Source organism: Leptodactylus fuscus, chromosome 1, assembly GCF_031893055.1.
Source record: "Leptodactylus fuscus isolate aLepFus1 chromosome 1, aLepFus1.hap2, whole genome shotgun sequence".
NCBI lineage: Eukaryota > Metazoa > Chordata > Amphibia > Anura > Leptodactylidae > Leptodactylus > Leptodactylus fuscus.
The window spans coordinates 247,951,075-247,971,061 of record NC_134265.1 but is presented as its reverse complement, the minus strand read 5'-3'; the positions used below and the strand labels follow the sequence as shown (position 1 = coordinate 247,971,061).

Here is a 19,987-nt window from a genome sequence, read left to right as displayed (position 1 = left end):
AAAGAATTATAAGCCTCCACAGTTTGTTACACAATTTCTCCTGAACGCAGCATTACCCCATATGTGGTCATAATCTGATGTATGGGTACATGGCGGGGCTCAGAATGGAAAGAGCACTATTTGGGTTTTGTAGGGCAGATTTTGCTGGAATAGTTTTGAGCTGCTGATATCACATTTGCTGAGCCCCTAAAGTGTCAACACAATGGAAACCTCTCAAAAGTAACCCCATTTTAGAAAGTACACCCCAAGGAATGTATCAAGGGGTATTATGATTTTGAGACTAAAAATGCTTCCCAAAAATTGAAAATTTAAATTTTAAAAGAAATATGCCATTTTGGTACCCAATAGGCTACACCCACTTTGTGTTGTCAGAGACCTGCACTCCTAAAACTATTAAGGGGCCATCCCGAGGGGCTAAAAATTATATATGTGGGTGTAAACTGCTGCTTGGGCACACAGCAGGGCTCAGAAGGGAAGGAGCACTGTGCTTTTTAGCTTTTGGAGTACAGATTTAGAGGGACTTCCTGGGGGCCATGATGTTTTTGCAGAGTCCTGGAGGTGCCAGTAAACTGGAATTCCCCAAGAAGTGACCCCATTTTGTAAGGGCAATTTTAGGGTCTCTGCAAAAGTGTCATGGCATCCAAAACCAAACTGTCTAAGTCTGTGCTCCAAAAATCCAATAACCCTTCTTCCCTTCTGTATCCGGCTGTGCCCTAATATCAGTTTATACCCACATATGACATTACGAGTGTTATCTGGGGTACTCCAGTGTCATACATGTGGCATAAACTGCAGTTTGGACACATAGCGGGGCGCAGAAGGGAAGTAGCGCGATGCGACTTTTGGAGTACAGGTTCAGATGTTTGGTATCTGGATGCCATGTCATGTTTGTAGAGCTTGTAAGGTACCAGAAAAGTGGATTCCCCAGTTTTTGAAAACTGCACCCCTCAAAGAATTTCTCAGGGGGTGTAGTGAGTTTTAGCAGGCATGTCAAACATGCGGCCCGCGGGCCGCATGCGGCCCTTTACAGGCATATCTGCGGGCCGCAGAGGTGCAGTACTCTCGCGGCTATTCGTTACTACACGCTGCTGTGTAGATGTGATGTGACGTGATGACGTCACATCGCGTCTATCTTCAGGCCCCCGGCAGCACCCTCCTATGTCGGCTCATTCATTTGAGCCGACAGCGGAGGGGAAAGCCGCGACCGCGATGGTCGCGGCAGGGGGGTTTTGACCAGAGAGAGATGCGGCTCGCCGCGTCTCTCTCGGTGTCAAAAACTGCACGGGCAGTTCACGTGTGAACTAGCCCGAGAGAGAGAGTGCGGCGGGGGAGCGAGGACTCGGAGTCATCGGAGAAGGTAAGTTTAATGTGTGTATGCATAGAGGTGGAACGTGAAACAGGGTAGATGAAGGAGGGGACGGCATGACACTGGGGGCAGAGATGGAGGGACATGACACTGGGGACAGAGATGGGGGACATGACACTAGGGGCAGAGATGGAGGACATGAATCTGGGGGCAGAGATGGGGGGACATGAATCTGGGGACAGAGATGGGGGACATAACACTGGAGGCAGAGATGGAGGACATGAATCTGGGGGCAGAGATGGGAGACATGAATCTGGGGACAGAGATGGAGGGGACATGAATCTGGCGACAGATGGGGACATGACACTGGGGGCAGAGATGGAGGACATGAATCTGGGGGAAGAGATGGAGGGGGGACATGAATCTGGGGGAAGAGATGGGGGACATGAATCTGGCGACAGATGGAGGACATGAATCTGGGGGCAGTGATGGAGGGGGGACATGAATCTGGGGGAAGAGATGGGGGACATGAATCTGGGGGAAGAGATGGGGGACATGAATCTGGGGGAAGAGATGGGGGACATGAATCTGGGGGCAGAGATGGGGGACATGAATCTGGCGACAGATGGGGGACATGACACTGGGGGCAGAGATGGAGGACATGAATCTGGCGACAGATGGGGGACATGAATCTGGGGGCAGAGATGGGGGACATGAATCTGGGGACAGAGATGTGGAGACATGAAACTGGGGCAGAGATGGGGGGCACATGAATCTGGGGGCAGAGATGGAGAGGACATGAATCTGGGGGCAGAGATGGAGAGGACATGAATCTGGGGGCAGAGATAGGGGGGACATGAATCTGGGGGCAGAGATAGGGGGGACATGAATCTGGGGGCAGAGATGGAGAGGACATGAATCTGGGGGAAGAGATGGGGGACATGAATCTGGGGGCAGAGATGGGGGACATGAATCTGGGGGCAGAGATGGGGGACATGAATCTGGGGGCAGAGATGGAGGGGACATGAATCTGGGGGCAGAGATGGAGGGGACATGAATCTGGGGGCAGAGATGGAGGGGACATGAATCTGGGGGCAGAGATGGAGGGGACATGAATCTGGGGGCAGAGATGGAGGGGACATGAATCTGGGGGCAGAGATGGAGGGGACATGAATCTGGGGGCAGAGATGGAGGGGACATGAATCTGGGGGCAGAGATGGGGGGACATGAATCTGGGGGCAGAGATGGGGGACATGAATCTGGGGGCAGAGATGGGGGACATGAATCTGGGGGCAGATATGGGGGGACATGAATCTGGGGGCAGATGAAGGGTGTATATGTAAATAGATAATTTTCTTTTATGAAACTAACAAAATCTTCTCAGAGAACAAGGCTGACTGATCACCACTTATAATCTAAAAAAGATTGAAAAAAATGATAGCAAATAAATGTTTAGTTTTTAATTGCTGTATTTTTGTTAAAGAGGACCTTTCACCACTTTTGGGCACAGGCAGTTCTATATACTGCCGGAAAGCTGACAGTGCGCTGAATTCAGCGCACTGTCGGCTTTCCCGATCTGTGCCCGGTGTAAAGAGCTTACGGTGCCGGTACCGTAGTGCTCTATGGTCAGAAGGGCGTTTCTGACCATTAGCCAGGAACGTCCTTCTGCCTCGCGGCGCCAATCGCGCTGTGCTGTGGAGCGGGGAGGAACGCCCCCTCCCTCTCCTGATAACACTCGTCTATGGACGAGCGCTGTGAGCAGAGGGAGGGGGCGTTCCTCCCCGCTCCACAGCACAGCGCGATTGGCGCCGCGAGGCAGAAGGACGTTCCTGGCTAATGGTCAGAAACACCCTTCTGACCATAGAGCACTATGGTACCGGCACCGTAAGCTCTTTACACCGGGCACGGATCGGGAAAGCCGACAGTGCGCTGAATTCAGCGCACTGTCAGCTTTCCGGCAGTATATAGAACTGCCTGTGCCCAAAAGTGGTGAAAGGTCCTCTTTAAATATATTAGTTGATGTTACATATTACTACTTCATATCTTGTTTTCATGACTGCTGTTAAAATACGTGTGTGACATTAGCTGCTGTGTGCGGCCCTCGCAACAACCTCTTGTTACTCATGTGGCCCTCGGGGTACCCTGAGTTTGACATGCCTGGTATTAGTATCCCAGACGTGACTGCACAGCAGATGGTGAAGAGGGAATATATAAGCGGTGCAGAGTACATTGGGAACACCAAATTCCCTACTATGTCCCAGTAGCTCCTATGATTGGGGGAGTCACTTTGGGGGTCACTTTGGAGATCACTTCTGGTATATTTTTTCTCATAAGCTCTAAATCTGGGGTGTCCCCTGATATCCGCTCAAACAGCTTATATATTCCCTTCCTGCCGCAGCCAGTTGTGTACTAATGATCTTGCGATTTTGGGGTTTTTTGTCTTCACATTGCTAGATGCTATATTTTCTTTTTTTTTCTGGTGACGTGGCCATATAAGGGCTTGTTGTTTGCGGGATGAGATGCATTTTTTAATGACACCATTTTTAGGTGCCTACAATTTATTGAATACATTTTATTAACTCTTTTTTTTTGCTGGATTTAAAAAAATAAAATCAATTCTGGCATTGCGTTTTACCTTTTAAATTTTTCACCATGCAACGTACAGTATAAGTAACATTTGACCTTTATTCTGCGGGTCGGTACGGTTACGGCGATACCTCATTTATATTATTTTTTTATGTGATACTAATTCTGCAGAACAAAAACACATTTGTGGACATAAATCTGTGATTTTTGCATCGCCATATTCTGAGAGGTGTAACATTTTTATTTTTCGGTTGACAGTGTTGGTTGGGGGCTTATTTTTTGCGGGACAACTTGTGCTTTTTATTGGTACTGTTGTGGAGTGTATATGACTTTGTGATCACTTTTTATAGCATATTTTGTAAGGTGAGGCGGCGAAAAATCATTACTTCTGGCGGGTTTTTTCCGTTTTTTTTCCAACGTTCACCATGTACATTAAATATTTTTTCTGTTTTATTGTACAGATTGTTACGGATGCTATGATACCAAATATGCATTGTTTTTATTAATTATTTGAATTGTTTTAAAACACTTTTTTTTCCACTTTTTAAAAAACTTTTTCATGTGTCCCTATGGGACACTTGGATCAGTGATGATTTCATCACTAATCCTGTATTATGCAATGTGAGACACAGGCTGCACTGCATGTGTCTCACAGGGCATAACAGGAAGTGAGATGTGTAGACAGCACAGCTCACTTCAGAAGGTCCTGGCAGGATCAACCAGGTAACTGGGGCTCAGGGCAGCCTGGGGTCACTAACCAGACCCCAGGCTACATAGTACAGATACCGGCAGCCCCCGGGCTCATGTTTGACCATCGCAATCAAAGAGTTAAAAGTTCCATTCGGTAAAAGCACCGACTGGAGGTTATGGAAAAGGGTGATAGCTGTTGGTAACAGCTAGTGAGCGGGCAGAATAGTCATGACATAGTATTACCTCATGGTGCACTAAGTACATAGTGCCCATGAGGTAATAGTACATCAAAGGGCGCTAAGGGGTTAAGTAAATAGTCACTGTAATACAACAATATATAGTGAAAAAATAGCAGTATAGTGTCATATTTATAGAGTATAGGGTCATACCTGTTTGTTCCCCGGTCCCTCTCTGTCTCCCTGTGGCAGGCACTCTTTTGTAACGTCATGTGCACCCAGAGCAGACAAGCAATTATTGGCACTTAACTTGTATGCCACAGGGTCGTGATGATTTAATGAGCAGAGCATGGGTGTCCCTGTATGCTGAAGAGGGAAGAGATGGCTGCAAGTAGGAGCAGGTATAAGTAAGTTAATAAGGGCAGTTATTGGACCTCTACTGCTTATTAAAACAGCAGTGAGGTTCGGTAGAGCCCCCAAAAGGCATAGATTTAAGCTTGCTCACATCTTTCTCTTCATACATTTCTATACAGACTTGATTTTGTTGATATCAGAGCTATGGGGGCAATATCATCACTTGCAGGACTCTTCTTTATGCTAGAGACAGTTCTTAATGCACTTTGTAAATTGTCAAAAATAACTCTTAATTCTATTTGTGAAAGCATTTATGTTTTGCAGCATTTTTTCCACACCCGCATAAAATATTTCTACAGTATGGTATGCACATTATTACAGCAACTGTACTTGGGAGGTATGCATGCTGTGTATGTGATTATGCATGGTATATTGAAGTTCAATGTAGCTTTTAGTGTAAGCTGTAGCACTGAACTGAGTCTGGATCAAATGTGGTAGCATACACTAAAGCAGTCTCACATAGCATTCTGACAAGGCTATGCATTATATAAGGGGGTGCTAATACGTGCATCATGGAAGTAGGTAAGCAAGAGAAAAGAATGCAGTGGCACTAACATATTATCACACTGACGCGGGGAAAAGTATAGCAGGTGCATCATCCAATAGTGGTGAACGAAAATGCAGGATATATCAATCTCTCAAAGACTGAACTGCTGTTGTTTTATCCATCTAACAGACCGATCCCTGATATTTCTATTACAGTCTCCGATCTTACCATAACTCGGAGTCAGTATGACCATTTCTTTGGGGTTATGTTTGATTCAAACCTTTCTTTCGCCCTCCATATCCAATCATGCTCATGTCATCTCCACCTCAGAAACATCTCCAGATTCCGCCATTTTCTTACCACAGACACATTAAAGACCCTTATTATCGCCCTAATTCACTCTTGCCTTGACTACTGTAACACTCTTTTTTAGTATGGTGTACCTCATACTAAACTCTGCCCTCTGCAATGTATTCTGAATGCAGCGGCCAGGCTCATCTATCAGTCTAGACCAGGGGTAGGGAACGAACGGCTCTCCAGCTGTTGCAAAACTACAACTCCCAGCATGCATACTTGCTCTGCTGTTCTTAGAACTCCCATGGAAGTGAATGGAGCATGATGGGAGTTGTAGTTTCACAGCAGCTGGAGAGCCGAAGGTTCCCTACCATGGGTCTAGACCAGACCTGGGCAAAGTCCGGCCCCCGGGCCATATCCGGCCCTCTGACTGATTCAGTCCGGCCCGCACAGCTTTGACTAGGGAGGCGTGTCTATGGGGGCATGTCTAGGGGGCGTGTCTTAGTGCCGGCCGAAGATGGAGATGTGGAGTGTGTCATAAAGTACTGAGAGCTGTAAGGTGATTTTCAGGGTGGAGAGAGAGAGAGAGAGAGAGAGAGAGAGTGTGTGTGTGTGTGTGTCTATATGTGTGTGTGTCTATATGTGTGTCTATCTATGTCTGTCTGTCTGTCTATGTGTCTGTCTATAGATATGTGTGTGTGTCTCTCAGCAACCTAGGGGCAGAGATGGAAGGGGTATGTTATACTAGGGCAGAGATGGCAGATGGAGGGGGGGACATGAAACTGGGGGAGAGATGGAGGGGGGGACATGAAATGGGGAAAATAAAGGGGGATATGAAACTGAGGGAGAAATGGAGGGGGGGACATGAAACTGGGGGTAGATGAAGAGGGCACTTAGACTGGAGGGGACATTAAACCGTGGAGGAAGCTGTAGGGTGACCTGTCTGCCTCTAGTTGCCCCAAGTTTAATGTCACCCTCCAGCTACCCCTACGGTTTAATGTCTGCTTCCCGATTTTAATGTCCCCCTCTAGTTGCCCCCAGTTTCATGTCCCACTCCAGCTGTCAATTTATTGCCCCCCTCCAACTACCCCCACTGTTTAATGTCCCCCTCCCGCTGCTCCAGTTTCATGTCCCCTCTAGTTTCCCCCAGTTTATACAGGCGCACCAGAAGAGGACTTAATACTGTGAGGCAGTTAGAAGGGAACATTATAATGTGGGGGCATATAATGTACGGGTGACTGTAGGAGGATTATACTTTGTGGGGGCACATGAAAAGATTATTGGGAATGGGCGGAGTCAACGTAGAAGTGGGTGGAGCTATATTTGCTGTGGCACGGCCCTCTAGCATAGTTTCAATTTCTTATGCGGCCCCATGGGAAAATTAATTGCCCACCCCTGGTTTAGACGCTACAGCGATGCCTCTGGTCTGTGTCAGTCACTACATTGGCTGCCTTCATTACAGAATACAATATAAACTTATTACCCTCACACAAAAAAACTTTCCAAAATGCTGCAACTCCCTACGTTTCCTCTCTCATCTCTGTCTATCACCCAACCCGTGCTCAGTCAATAACTTAAGTCTAACATCCTCTGCTATCAGAAACTTCCACTCCCATATCCAAGAGTTTTCCTGATTTGCACTGCTTCTCTGGAATGCTCATTCCCAGACAATCACATTAACTCCCAATTTCGATAACTTCAAATGCATCATAAAGACACATCTTTACGCCTATTTTGAATTATTTTTTTACACATGTAAAAAATTTCATTGAAGTCAATGGGAGTGTTTTAACATGTGTATTCTTTACACGTGTATTTTTTTTATGTAGATTGTGAGCCCTACATAGGGCTCACAATGTAAATTTTTTTCCCTATCAGTATGTCGTTTTGGAATATGGGATGGAAATCCATGCAAACACAGGGAAAACATACAAACTCCTTGCAGATGGATTTTTGCCCTTGGTGGGATTTGAACACCAGGACCCAAAGCTGCAGGCTGCAGTCCTAACCACTGAGCCACTGTGTGGCCACTTTATGTGTGTATTTTGCCAAAATGTGTGCACCTTTACGCCGTGTGAATGGACCCTTAATAGTAATGGACACAGAAGCAGCCCCCTCTGTTTGCACCTGTTCCCATTGACTAAGAAGTACAAGTGTCAGTGGACCTGCTGTCAAACATCCCCATAAGTTTCTATATCAATATGCAAAGACATAGCACTCTTGAGGCTGAGGCATGTTTCAAATCTTTGCATTCTTGTTTTCTTTAAATTTCACAAAGCGGCCTTACGTTTTTGAAATTGGGTTTGAACATAAATATCTCAGTAAAGGAGCCATTTGCCAAATGTTCCAATGTCAGCTTAGTGGAAGGGTTGATAAAATAAAATTAGTCAGCTCATATAATAAAGAACTGACATTTTATGATCCAGAAGATTTGTTTTCACTGGTGATTCACTATCTGTAAGATTCTGGTCATCAAATCAATACAACAGACATTTCAGAATACAACTTTAACATCTCAGAACACATGGTGAAATCATTCTGAATGTCAATGCATTTCAGCCTTGTAAAATTTTTATTGCTTTCATTTTCTTCAATGCAAGTAGCAAAGCAAATCTGACCCTCTCTATATTTTAACAGAGAACATAATTCCCTAATATGTACAAGTAGTGTGGGAATACCAAAGTAGGATCCAGTGGCGTAACTACCGGGGTAGTAGGGGTAGCAGCTGCCACAGGAAGCGGAAAATTAGGGGCCCGGCAACAGCCGCTACCACAGTGAGTATTTTATTTTATTTTTAATAGGCCGTTACCGGCTGGAGTTACTCCATACAGTAATGGGCCCTATTTACTTTCCGAACCTGGCAGGGGCTGGGATCGGTAAGTGACACTGCGAGACCCACAAATACTATTATTATACTCGGTCTTTTCCAACCCCTGAGTATAATAATTGAAGGCCCAGGAGAGGTAATAGAACATAAAAAACACGGTTACTTACCTCCCCAGGCTCCAAACGGGCTTCTGGCCTACTTGTGTGACGTCCCGGATGTCATTGAAGATTTCCGACACCACCGAGAAGTGCAGCGGAGCCATGATAGGTAAGTAACAGTGTTTTTTATGTTGTATACCCCTTTGGTCTCCGATTATTATACTGTGAGGTCTGAAAAGACCCCAGAGTATAATAATTGTTCATGAGTGTCCACAGTGGGGCATAAATACTGTGTGCAGGGGTCACTATGGGGCATAATAGTTTGTGTATGAGCCACTAAGGGGCATAATAGTGCACACAGGAATGCGGGGGGAGGGGGGGTCGATCGGTCAGAGTCTTGGGCATCAGTCAGAGGCCCGTAGTTACGCCACTGGTAGGATCACAATGATCACATTATTAGCACATGTTACATTGACCTCCAATAGATGAGATGTTAGCAGGTTACTGCATTGACCAGCGATGATTGCCCGAATGTCATACAGAGTACAGCATTCGGCTAATCAACGCTGATTCTGCTGGAGGAGGCGGAGTCTAAGATCGGTCCACAGCAGTCTCCATTCTGGTCCGATCTTAGACTCCGCCTCCTCACAGACGAGCCTCCGGCAGAACCAGCGTTGATTGGCCAAATGCTGTACTCTGTATGGCATTCGGCCAATCAACGCTGGTCAATGTATTCCTATGGGAAAAAGTCAGCTCCCGCATATCGCAAGCTGACAGGGATCCCGATGTAATACAGTGACTTCAGTGAATCATGTTAGATGCCCCCAGACATGCTTCCCCTGCTGTCCCAGTTGCATTCCAGGGTGTTGGCATCATTTCCTAGGGTGTCATAGTGGACTTGGTGACTCTCCTGAGTCGAACAGTGGTTTCCCCCTAAACGAGTATTTATTCCCCATAGACTATAATGGAGTTCGATGTTCGAATCGAACTTCGAACATTTCACTGTTCACTCATCTCTAGTGTATAGCCTTGTTTACTGCTTCTTTGCTGAGATAAAACTAATCAAATAAACTCGACAGTGCCCCTTTGGTTGCCAGGACCAGAGGTTACCTGCAGCTTCTTACCCTCCCTCTGTTCAGCACACATGCACAGCTCAGCTGAGCAGATTTCAGGCGAGATAACTATGTATGGGCTGCTTTAATCTGCAGGCTTAAAATGTAAAATAGAATGTTTTACAAGGATCTTTTTTGAGTTGTTTACTTGAAAAATCTGTGCTCGGTACAGATGTAACATTTGACAGTCACAGAGGCAGTTCTCATTAAAGATTAAAACATAAACTGGGAGCTTTAACAAGGGCAAAGAATCAATAAGCAACACAATTACTGACACATACTGTATAAGTGGTCAGTAATTCTAGATTATTTATCTTCATACGCTGGTTCTAATTCACACTTTATGGTTATAATACTTTATTGACCAGCTTTTTTTAAAAACATGCTGTGAAGTAGGATCATATTGAGATGCTGTATAGTATAGTATACAGTGTATACAGTGGATGCGACTTCAGTACCAATGGTATGTCACTTCCACAGCACTAGGATCGATGTAAATGCATCTTTTTATGTCAGCTTCAAAACTTTCTTTCCTCTTGATTTACCTCTCTTCTTGCTCATAGAATGCATAAAAAATCCTAAAGACTTAAATCTTTTTCCAGTACAGGCCATATTTTGCCTAATTTCTGCAGTTTTACATGGAGTTTATACCACAAATTTTAGCACAGCTCTAATGCACATTTGGCCTTACACTTCACCCTATGGATTTTTATGGATATAATTCTGTTTGTAATTATTCCTTCAGAGAACAGATCACCCATTATAACACATACACAGCTAATGTATAGGAGAACATATCTACACACCACCCACCTATAGTATGCAATAGCCTAAGAGTGACATGGTGCCAGCGCCAATAGACCCAGAATTGTTAACATATTATTTCAGTTCTCTCATTAATTAATGTCATAAGGTAACATGAAAGTGCTTCACTTGTACTGCAGCCACAGGGATTCCTATTTCCTGAGGATTCAAGTATGAAAAACACGCATGAATGAAGATGTGCTCATGTATTTCAATAAGAAATAGCAAATCCAACAGTTATGTAGTCTGGAGCGTTTCCTTGTTAAATTGTCGAATACGGCTCAGTGATGTCACATTCTTCTGAACACTTTATAGAATGTGTACATATCATAACAATCCGAAGAGTCATAATAAAAGGGAAAGTGATAATAAAAGGTTATACATAATAATATAGTTAAAGTGTATCAGATTGGAAACATATGACTTGAAATGAGCTGCAATAATACATTGTGTAATATCTATTCTGCGAGGTTCATGTTATGCGTTAAGGAGAGGGGTCCTAACAGACCCTAAAATGTGCCACATGGTATTGCCCTATTTTAATCGCAGTTACAAATAATTGTCACTTTCCCACATGACCCTTCAAATTGGTTCAGAAATTCAGAATACGTCAGGGTTATTTTTTAACCGCTCTTGTCCATTGCCATCTCGCCCTTAACACCTCTTCTAGATCTTTACAGGTCTTAATATGCTTTGCTAATATATATTATTCATAGAGGATATTCTGATCATAATGAGAGTTGTAGTGGACAAAGATCAGTATGGACCATAGTATACACAACAGCGCTAGTGTGTATATATATATATATATATATATATATATATATATATATATATACACATAGTCCTGCAAAACCTCTATGTGAGGACAGCTGAAAACACAGTCAACAGAGAAAATCAATATGAACTCTTAATACATGACTCCATTGTTCATGATTCACCCCTGCTATGTACCAGGGAATAAGACCATAGTAAACAGGTGTCCATCCTGTTTGATGTGACCCAAAGGTATATTATAGAGCATTACTATCTTCAAAAGTTCAGGGTTAAAGACCTGAGGACAGAGAGGTTGTATATTGCAGATAAATGCCCATCATAACATATAGAGAGAGATGAGGGAGGCTCGAAATGCTGCCATTTAAGCATCCTATACCAGTGTACTTGAGCCTCTAGAAATATCTCCTACATTATGTAACTGACATCTGAACAACTATTACAATTCTGACAAGTCTCTTTTCTCAGATGCAAAAAGAAGCAGGTGTAGTCGGTCCTTACCTCTAGCTCTGCCATGCTCTTGTCTATAAAGAACAGTAAATGTGCTGTGGATGAGGCAGATTGGTCCTTAGGAGGAGGAGGGGGGTCTCAGCCTGTAATGAGTTAAAAGCTGTATATTTTCCTCTGTCTCAGCACATGGTACAAGCAGCAGCAGCAGCACAGATGAGACCTCACTGTTTCCCCTCACCTCAGCATGTATACAGCCCTCTGACTACTGTCGGATACCTCTAGTTCTGAATGAGCTGGAGGAGGAGTGGGCTTGATAGACTCATGGATTATTGGCTGACTCTCGTTCATATCTGTACATGTGCAATTTTTTTTATGGTCCGCATTTTCTGTGCAGTGCCATAACATAGATAACATATTGTTAGAATGAACCAGTAAACATCTGTAGTATGCATAAGAAAGTCCATACGGCCACATACATACATAATAGACTTATTTCCAGATTAAGCACATTATTGACTTTCTGGAATATGGGAGAGCTAAAGGGGCTTGTGAGGGCACATATAACTGGCTGTGCCTGGCAGCTTATTGACTGCCTCAGTCCTTTCTGTTAGACTCTGTGCACATGAGTAAAGATGGCCATACACATTAGATTTTACCACAGCAAAAACAAATTTCTCCGGCAACTCTCTGATGATAAAATATAACTTTTAATCAGAAAACATCATAAAATGACAAAAAATTTGATGTCAATTACAAAATATATTTTGTGATTGACATCAAATTTTTTGTCATTTTATGATGTTTTCTGATTAAAAGTTATATTTTATCATCGGAGAGTTGCCGGAGAAATTTGTTTTTGCTGTGGAGATATTACACTCATGGAATAGAGTGTGTTGCCGTGCACCCCGAAGAATTCAACCATTGAAAAGCCGATGTCTGATATCAACCTGTGGGTGAGCTGAACCTTTTTGTACCTTTTTTTACATTAGATTTTAGACTGTTATCACCACAACCACTACTAGTCCCTCATACAGTGACCCTATCATAGGCCCCCATACAGTGAAGGGACCACTGTTTCAGGGGAACCAGTGAAGGGACCACTGTATGGAGGGGTCATTGAAGGGACCTCTGTATGGTGGACCAGTAAAAGGGATCACTGTATAAAATATACAACGCCGCTATCACTGGCCCCACCATATATCAGTATTAACTCATTACTTACCTGCCTACTCCATGATCCTACTTTGTCTCTCTACTTGGACATCATGTGCACCAGGAAAGGAGGGGCGAGAGAGCAGGCAGACAAGTACTACTTATTCCACTCAACTTGTTGGCCACAGGCTCAATTTGCATAAGAGTGGTAGAGCAGGAAGCTTACTGTAACCAGTATCAGATCTGGGTCGAGGCACCACTTCTCCTTGGTTCTGTGATCCGGTTGTTTTAACAACTGGATTGGTAGAATTAGAGAGAATTGGCTGTATCCTTCACTCACAGATCCCCGCTCCTGTTTGCGGACACCTCCGCTTCCCCTTCACCATTCAATTGGCCTTGTGTGCCAAACATCACATTGTGACGCAATGACATATTGTGAGGTGCACAGGGTCCCATAGAGGCCAAAGAATAAGTTGAAGAGGGCATAGGCAGGAGAGGAATCAGTAAGTTAATAGGCGCCATTATCGACTGGAGTAAGGCTGGTGTCAGGATCCAGGTGTATTGCTTTGCCCATTTTGTTGTTATCTGCCCTGTTCCAAGATGGAGAAGACTGCTTCTTTCGGCACACCCAGTTCCTGCTTGGACTTTGCTTAAAAAGCCTCACCTGCTGCTGCTTAGTGCCTCAGTATCAGCACTGGTTTCTGGACTTTGGCTGCTGAACCTATCTCTTCTGGCTTTGGGACCTTGACTGCAGAACCCCTCTCCCTCCTGGCTCCTGGACTCTGGCAGTGGAACTCTCTCTCCTGGCTTTTGGACTCTGGCAGTTGAACTCTCCCTCTCTTGGCCCCTGGAATCCATGACATTGCTACAAGACCTGCATGGACTTGGATAAGTTGTCTGCACTCTGTTCCTACATACCATTTGAGCATTGTCTGAACTCTGTTCTTGCATATCGTGGGAGCCTGTGTCTAAACTCTGTACCTGCACAAGATAAAGAACATTATTGACTGTATATTGTTGTGCTAGTCTGCTTGCGGGCCGGTGGCTCAAGGTATCCCTAGATCAGGGGCGTAACTACCGTGGTAGCAGCAGTAGCAGCTGCCACAGGGCCCGGGCCATTAGGGGGCCCGGTGACAGCCGCTACCGCTGCGTTTTTTTTTTTTTTAAAAGTCCGTTACGGGCCCCATTCACTTGCCGATCCTGGCTGGGCCGGGATCGGCAAGTGACACTGCGGGGCCCACAGAGGCTATCATTATACTCGGGGGGTCTTTGCAGACCCCCGAGTATAATGATCGGCGCACCGGGAGGGGTAAGGTAACATAAAAAATAGTGTTACTTACCTCTCCGCGATCCTGCCAGGCCTCCGTCATTCGTGTCTGACGTCACATGACCCAGGCCAGCTTCCCGGGTCATGTGACGTCTGACGTCATTAAAGCTGGACAAGAGCGGACAGGACAGCCGACAGGAACAGGTAAGCAACTGTCTCTGTTCTTTTAATGGTTTTAATCCCCCGGGTCTCCGATTATTATACTCTGGGGTCTTTTCAGACCCCAGAGTATAATAAATGTTTATAGGTGTCCACAGTGGGACATATGGGGACACTATGGGGGATAATACTGTGTGTGCAGGGGCACTATAGGGGTTAATACTGTGTGTACATTGGACACTATAGGGGTTAATAATACTGTGTGCATTGGACACTATAGGGGTTAATAATACTGTGTGCATTGGACACTATAGGGGTTAATACTGTGTGTGCATTGGACACTAGGGGTTAATACTGTGTGTGCATTGGACACTAGGGGTTAATACTGTGTGTGCATTGGACACTATAGGGGTTAATACTGTGTGTGCATTGGACACTATAGGGGTTAATAATACTGTGTGTGCAGGGGACACTAGGGGTAAATACTGTGTGTGCAGGGGACACTATGGGGGATAATACTGTGTGCATTGGACACTATAGGGGTTAATACTGTGTGTGCAGGGGACACTATTGGGGATAATACTGTGTGCAGGGCTTACTAAGGGACATAATAGAGTGCGGAGGAGGGGGTCAGTCGAGGTCTTCGGCATCGGTTTGGGGAGGGGGGGGGCCCCATGTCAAAAGTTCGCCACGGGGCCCTGCCATTCCTAGTTACGCCACTGCCCTAGATTAAGGAGTATCATTACAGCTGGGTTCACATCTTCGACCTGGCCTCCTTTATGCAGGTTTCTGTTTCCTGCCCGAAACTGGGCAGGAAACGGAAACCTGTAGTCAGTTTTCAAACCCATTCATTTGAAACGGCTTGGAAACTGTCTGGCCGTGAGCGCCAGACACAAAGTTGGACATGTAGGACTTTGTGTCCGGTTAAAAAAAAAAAACGGTTTCGCCGCAGAGAGCAATGCTCACAGGCGCTCACGGCCGGACACTGTCTGTCAGGTTTCTGTCTTCTGTCTGCAGAAGATGGAAACCCGACAGACGGAGATCGGGCGCAGATGTGAACGAGTCCTAATCCAGTCAGTATTGACCTATCAAAAAAGCAAGAACAGAAGAACGGCAAAAATCCAGTAATATCAGGGGATTATCCAAAAGGACATTTTCTTTTTATTACCCATATAAATATAAAATTGGTGTATAAAAAAGATTTTATCAATTCAAGTAATCCATAGGGACTAGCTTACGCGTTTCGGTACATAGTTTCTTAATCATAGCATGAGTATCTGATATTTGCTTCTTTACATCCATCTACAGCATGTCAAGAGGGTATTTGAAGAGGATTGAAATTAAAATCATTTTGACACTTTAGCACCTGAACCTTGCCCATTGATTATTGACAGCGTGTGAGTATCCTACAAATATCAAGGGTTCTTATCACCGAGTCCTTGAAGCTCTGTAAAAATATTTATATGTGCAGTTATTTAAAGTACATTTGTCCCTACAATAAAGAAAAAGTGCCAAGAATTTCAACTGAAGTACAACAACTAAAGTCAAAAAATGAATAGTTGCTCACCACAATGCATGCAATCCAAAAAGGAGCCAATGGAATGATACACTAATAAAACATGACCTTTAATGAACCGGTTAAAATAGAATATATAAATACATAAAAAAATACATAAAAAATTCCCGCATAAGACAAAAAACAAGTCCACCTCGATCACCACATATATGGACACAGCGGTCCCAAAAGAAAGTAAATTAAACCAATTGTGGACTCACCTACTTATAGTGGATGACTTGGGTTTTCTAAAATAAGTTCAGGGAAACCCAGGAAAAAAGGAAATGTCTCCGTCCTAATAGAACTGGTAGAGGTGTATGAGACAGTAAAGGAGGATGTCCCTAGACTAAAAGAACAGGAAGGGAGCTATGCACGAAAAGCCTAACACGGGGTCACCCCCCTAAATGGCCGGTGCCCCATCCAGAACCTTGCCCTAGTGATGGGGTGTCCCTATTAAGGCCCTCCTGAACAGAATATATACATATGAAAAGTTGCGCTGAAAAGAGTTAAATGCAACTCAAAATGACATACCCGACATGCATGTTTCGTGGTGCATAAATGACATTAACACACACACTCATCAGGGGTAATTAGCAAAGTTGCCAGTAACCAGTACTCATTCACAAGCACATAAACATATGGGCATATATATACATTCACCCAAAGGAGAACAAACAGTCACTCAGATAAGTGACAAAGGGACAAGGGGAATGTTTGGACGTACACTGCTCGGCACTCCGTGGTGTCATGAGGACTGAACATTAGTTTAACTCGTTCACTTCTCTGTCCTGCTCAGCTAACCACTCTACACCAGTGTGGTATGAATGTATCAAGGGTTATGCCTTGAGAGAATGTCTCAGACACATGTAGTTCCAGAATCTTGGTGGTTTTTGTGTCTATTACAATAAAGCAGCAGAATCTTGGCGGTTATTTGCACAGTTGTTAGTACAGAAGTGATTACAGTCACTTGAAGTCATGCTCAAAATGGGTGAATATGCTCAGGTAGCAGAACACTTGCAGCAATTTACAGAAGTTTCTTCCTAAGACCTGTATGGCTGTGGAACTTGATGGGACTTTAACCCCTTCCCGACGCAGTTTTTTTTTTTTCATTTTTGTTTTTGACTCCTCTCCTTCCAAACCCCATAACGTTTTTTATTTCTTCGCTCTCAGAGCCATATGAGGTTTTAATGTCTGCGGGACAATTTTTTCTTCATGATGCTACCATTAATTATTCTGTACAATGTATTGGGAAGCTATAAAAAAAAAAATCAGAATGGGGTGGACTTGAAGAAAAAGTGCATTTGTGTGAATTTCTTACGGGCTTCGTTTTTACGGCGTTCACTGTGCAGACAAAATGACATGTCAGCTGTATTCTATGTTTCGGTACGATTCCAAAGATAGCAAATTTATATAGTTTTATTTACAGTAACCCCTTAACAATTTTTTTTTTTTCTAAAAGTTGCCATATTCCACAACTTTTTTATACTTCCAGGGATACATAGGGCCAAGTGTACTTTTTAGTTACACCATTTTTGGGAATGTCTATTGCTTTGATCACTTTTTATTCAAATTTTTATCAGATGCAAAAGAGTGAAAAAATGATGGTTTGACATTGTTGATTTTTTTCTCCCGCTACGGTGTTTACGGTACCGAAAAATATACTTATAGATTTGTAGAGCGGGCGTTTTTGGACACAGGGATATATAATGTGTAGGTGTTTCATAGTAATTAAGTACTTTTATATGTGTTTATATGTGTCTAGGGAAAGAGGGGTGATTTGAACTTCAATTAAATTATTTTACATATTATTATTATTATTATTATTATTATTATTATTATTATTATGCATTGATTAGACCCCCTAGGGGTCTTTAAACCCAAGGGGTCTGATCACTAATGCAATGCATTACAATGCAATACTGGCATTTCTATTGCAGGCTACAAAGAGTAGCCTGTAATAGAAATAAAGTAATGAGAGGCCTTCACAAGGCTCACAGCTGCCATGACAATGGGATAGCAGTGCCAGCAGACATCCAGCGGTTATGGCGGCTACCTGGTTCCCAAGCAGCTGCCACATTTAAACACCCAACATCTGCTGTACTAGTATGGTAGATGTCGGGAAAGGGTTAACTCTTCAGGACACATAAGGCTTTAAATAAGTAGCCTTATTTGTTAAATAAATTGAATATTGAAGTATAGTATAAAATGTGAAAAAATGTAAATTTTACTTATTTTATGTAACACAAAATTTTATATATACTGTTGCACATAAACATATTAAATTTGATTTTCTAGTTTTTTTTATTACAGGTTCTATACATTTATTTAGTTTTTCAACAAAAAAAAATAGGTATTATATGGTTTTATATTCAGAATGGCTTATTTTATGGACCTAGAAGAGTAAGTGCAGCTGTAGCGGCTGCTACAAGGACCACAACCTTGGGGGCCCAGTGGGCTCCTGCTGTTTTTTTCTGTTTTGTTTTATTAGTAGGTAATGAATATGAGTAGGAATTTACTTAACAATTCCTGTTCCTGCTCATGGCCACCCTTCTATGCTCCATAGCACCCAGAGATGTGATATGGAATGCAAATGACCCCCTGGAGGATAGAAGGGGAAGCAGAGGTGGTCATGAGCAGGAGCAAGGATCGGTAACACCGTAGGCCCGTGGCAAGAGTATTCGTAACCCCTACAAATGAAGTTATTATTTTCAGACCCCCGAGTATAACGATCAGAGGCCCAGAGCAGGTAAGCGAACATAAAAGCCAGAAGACAGTGTTAAACACCTTTCCTGAGCTCTGTCACAGATGTCACAGGGGTCAGGTCGTTGTCATGATGCATAAAATCGCCAGTGTAACCCACATCTGTGACATCTTGTTCTTGACTTAGGGATTAAGCACACAAACTTCATATTTGCATTGGCACTTTATACCTACCTTTGCTTATTTAACACTGCTATATTTTTCACATATACGAACATTTGTAATTGTTAACTTATTTCAGGCATGTAATTGGTTGAGGCGCAATTGAGCCACGCCCCTTTGTTATACATACGCCCACAGTCCACCCATGGCATCTAATTGGTTAGAGCACAGACACGCCTTGCTTTTTCACGATTCCTTGCATTCCTGTGCACGAGACTTGTTCTGCTATGGTCCATTACGCATGTGCAAGCTCCGATATAGTCGTAGATTGATTCCGTCATCTCTATGCTGCTGTTCATGTGATTCCATTCCCCCAATCAATGTACCTTATTTATTCTATGTTCTTTGAACCAAAATTTGTCCCCTGACGAAGCCGAGTTAGCGAAACACACGTCGGGGCGCATGCTCCCGTGGTATGTGTGCTCTCTGATGCTCTAACATTTGTTATTTGTTTAGGTGCATGGTCTATAGTTCCTTTTATATCTGTTTGGGCAGAGTTCGTCATTATGACTTTACTTCACATTAGTGCATGACAAATCTCTTCATCTCTGCTTTATATTGTTTTTCATCACCATATTCCATTGTTAGGCCTTTTGTATTGTTATCTATCATCACTGCATCCATATTTACACTTACCACGTATGTTTTTCTGACAGGTTATATTAGTTCCCCCATTTTTTCTATGTTTGTTTAGTCTGTTTATATTCTTTATTAAAAATTTTCAATACATTATTGTTTTTTAACTATGATGATTCCCACTTTTGTGTTTGATAAACCCAGTGTAACCCACATCTGTGACAGCATTGAAGAGTCGCAAACACAACAGGGAGTCAGGCTGGAGCCCAGGAGAGATGAACCCCACTGATTTTTATGGGCCTCCAATGATTATACTCTAGAGTCTGAAAAGATATAGT

General features: G+C 43.5%; 1 protein-coding gene across 3 annotated transcripts in view; it reads right to left on the bottom strand.

Moving 5' to 3' along the window:
- Nucleotides 1-12,246, bottom strand: part of LOC142217416 (melanopsin-B-like) — a 140,236-nt gene extending 127,990 nt beyond the window's left edge. For all 3 annotated transcript variants that reach the window (XM_075285657.1, XM_075285665.1, XM_075285674.1), the window contains exon 1: nt 12,070-12,246. In XM_075285657.1, coding sequence (XP_075141758.1) covers nt 12,070-12,084 — 15 coding nt within the window. In that variant the 5' untranslated portion in view covers nt 12,085-12,246. The remainder of the gene's footprint in view (nt 1-12,069) is intronic.
- Nucleotides 12,247-19,987: the final 7,741 nt, after the last annotated feature.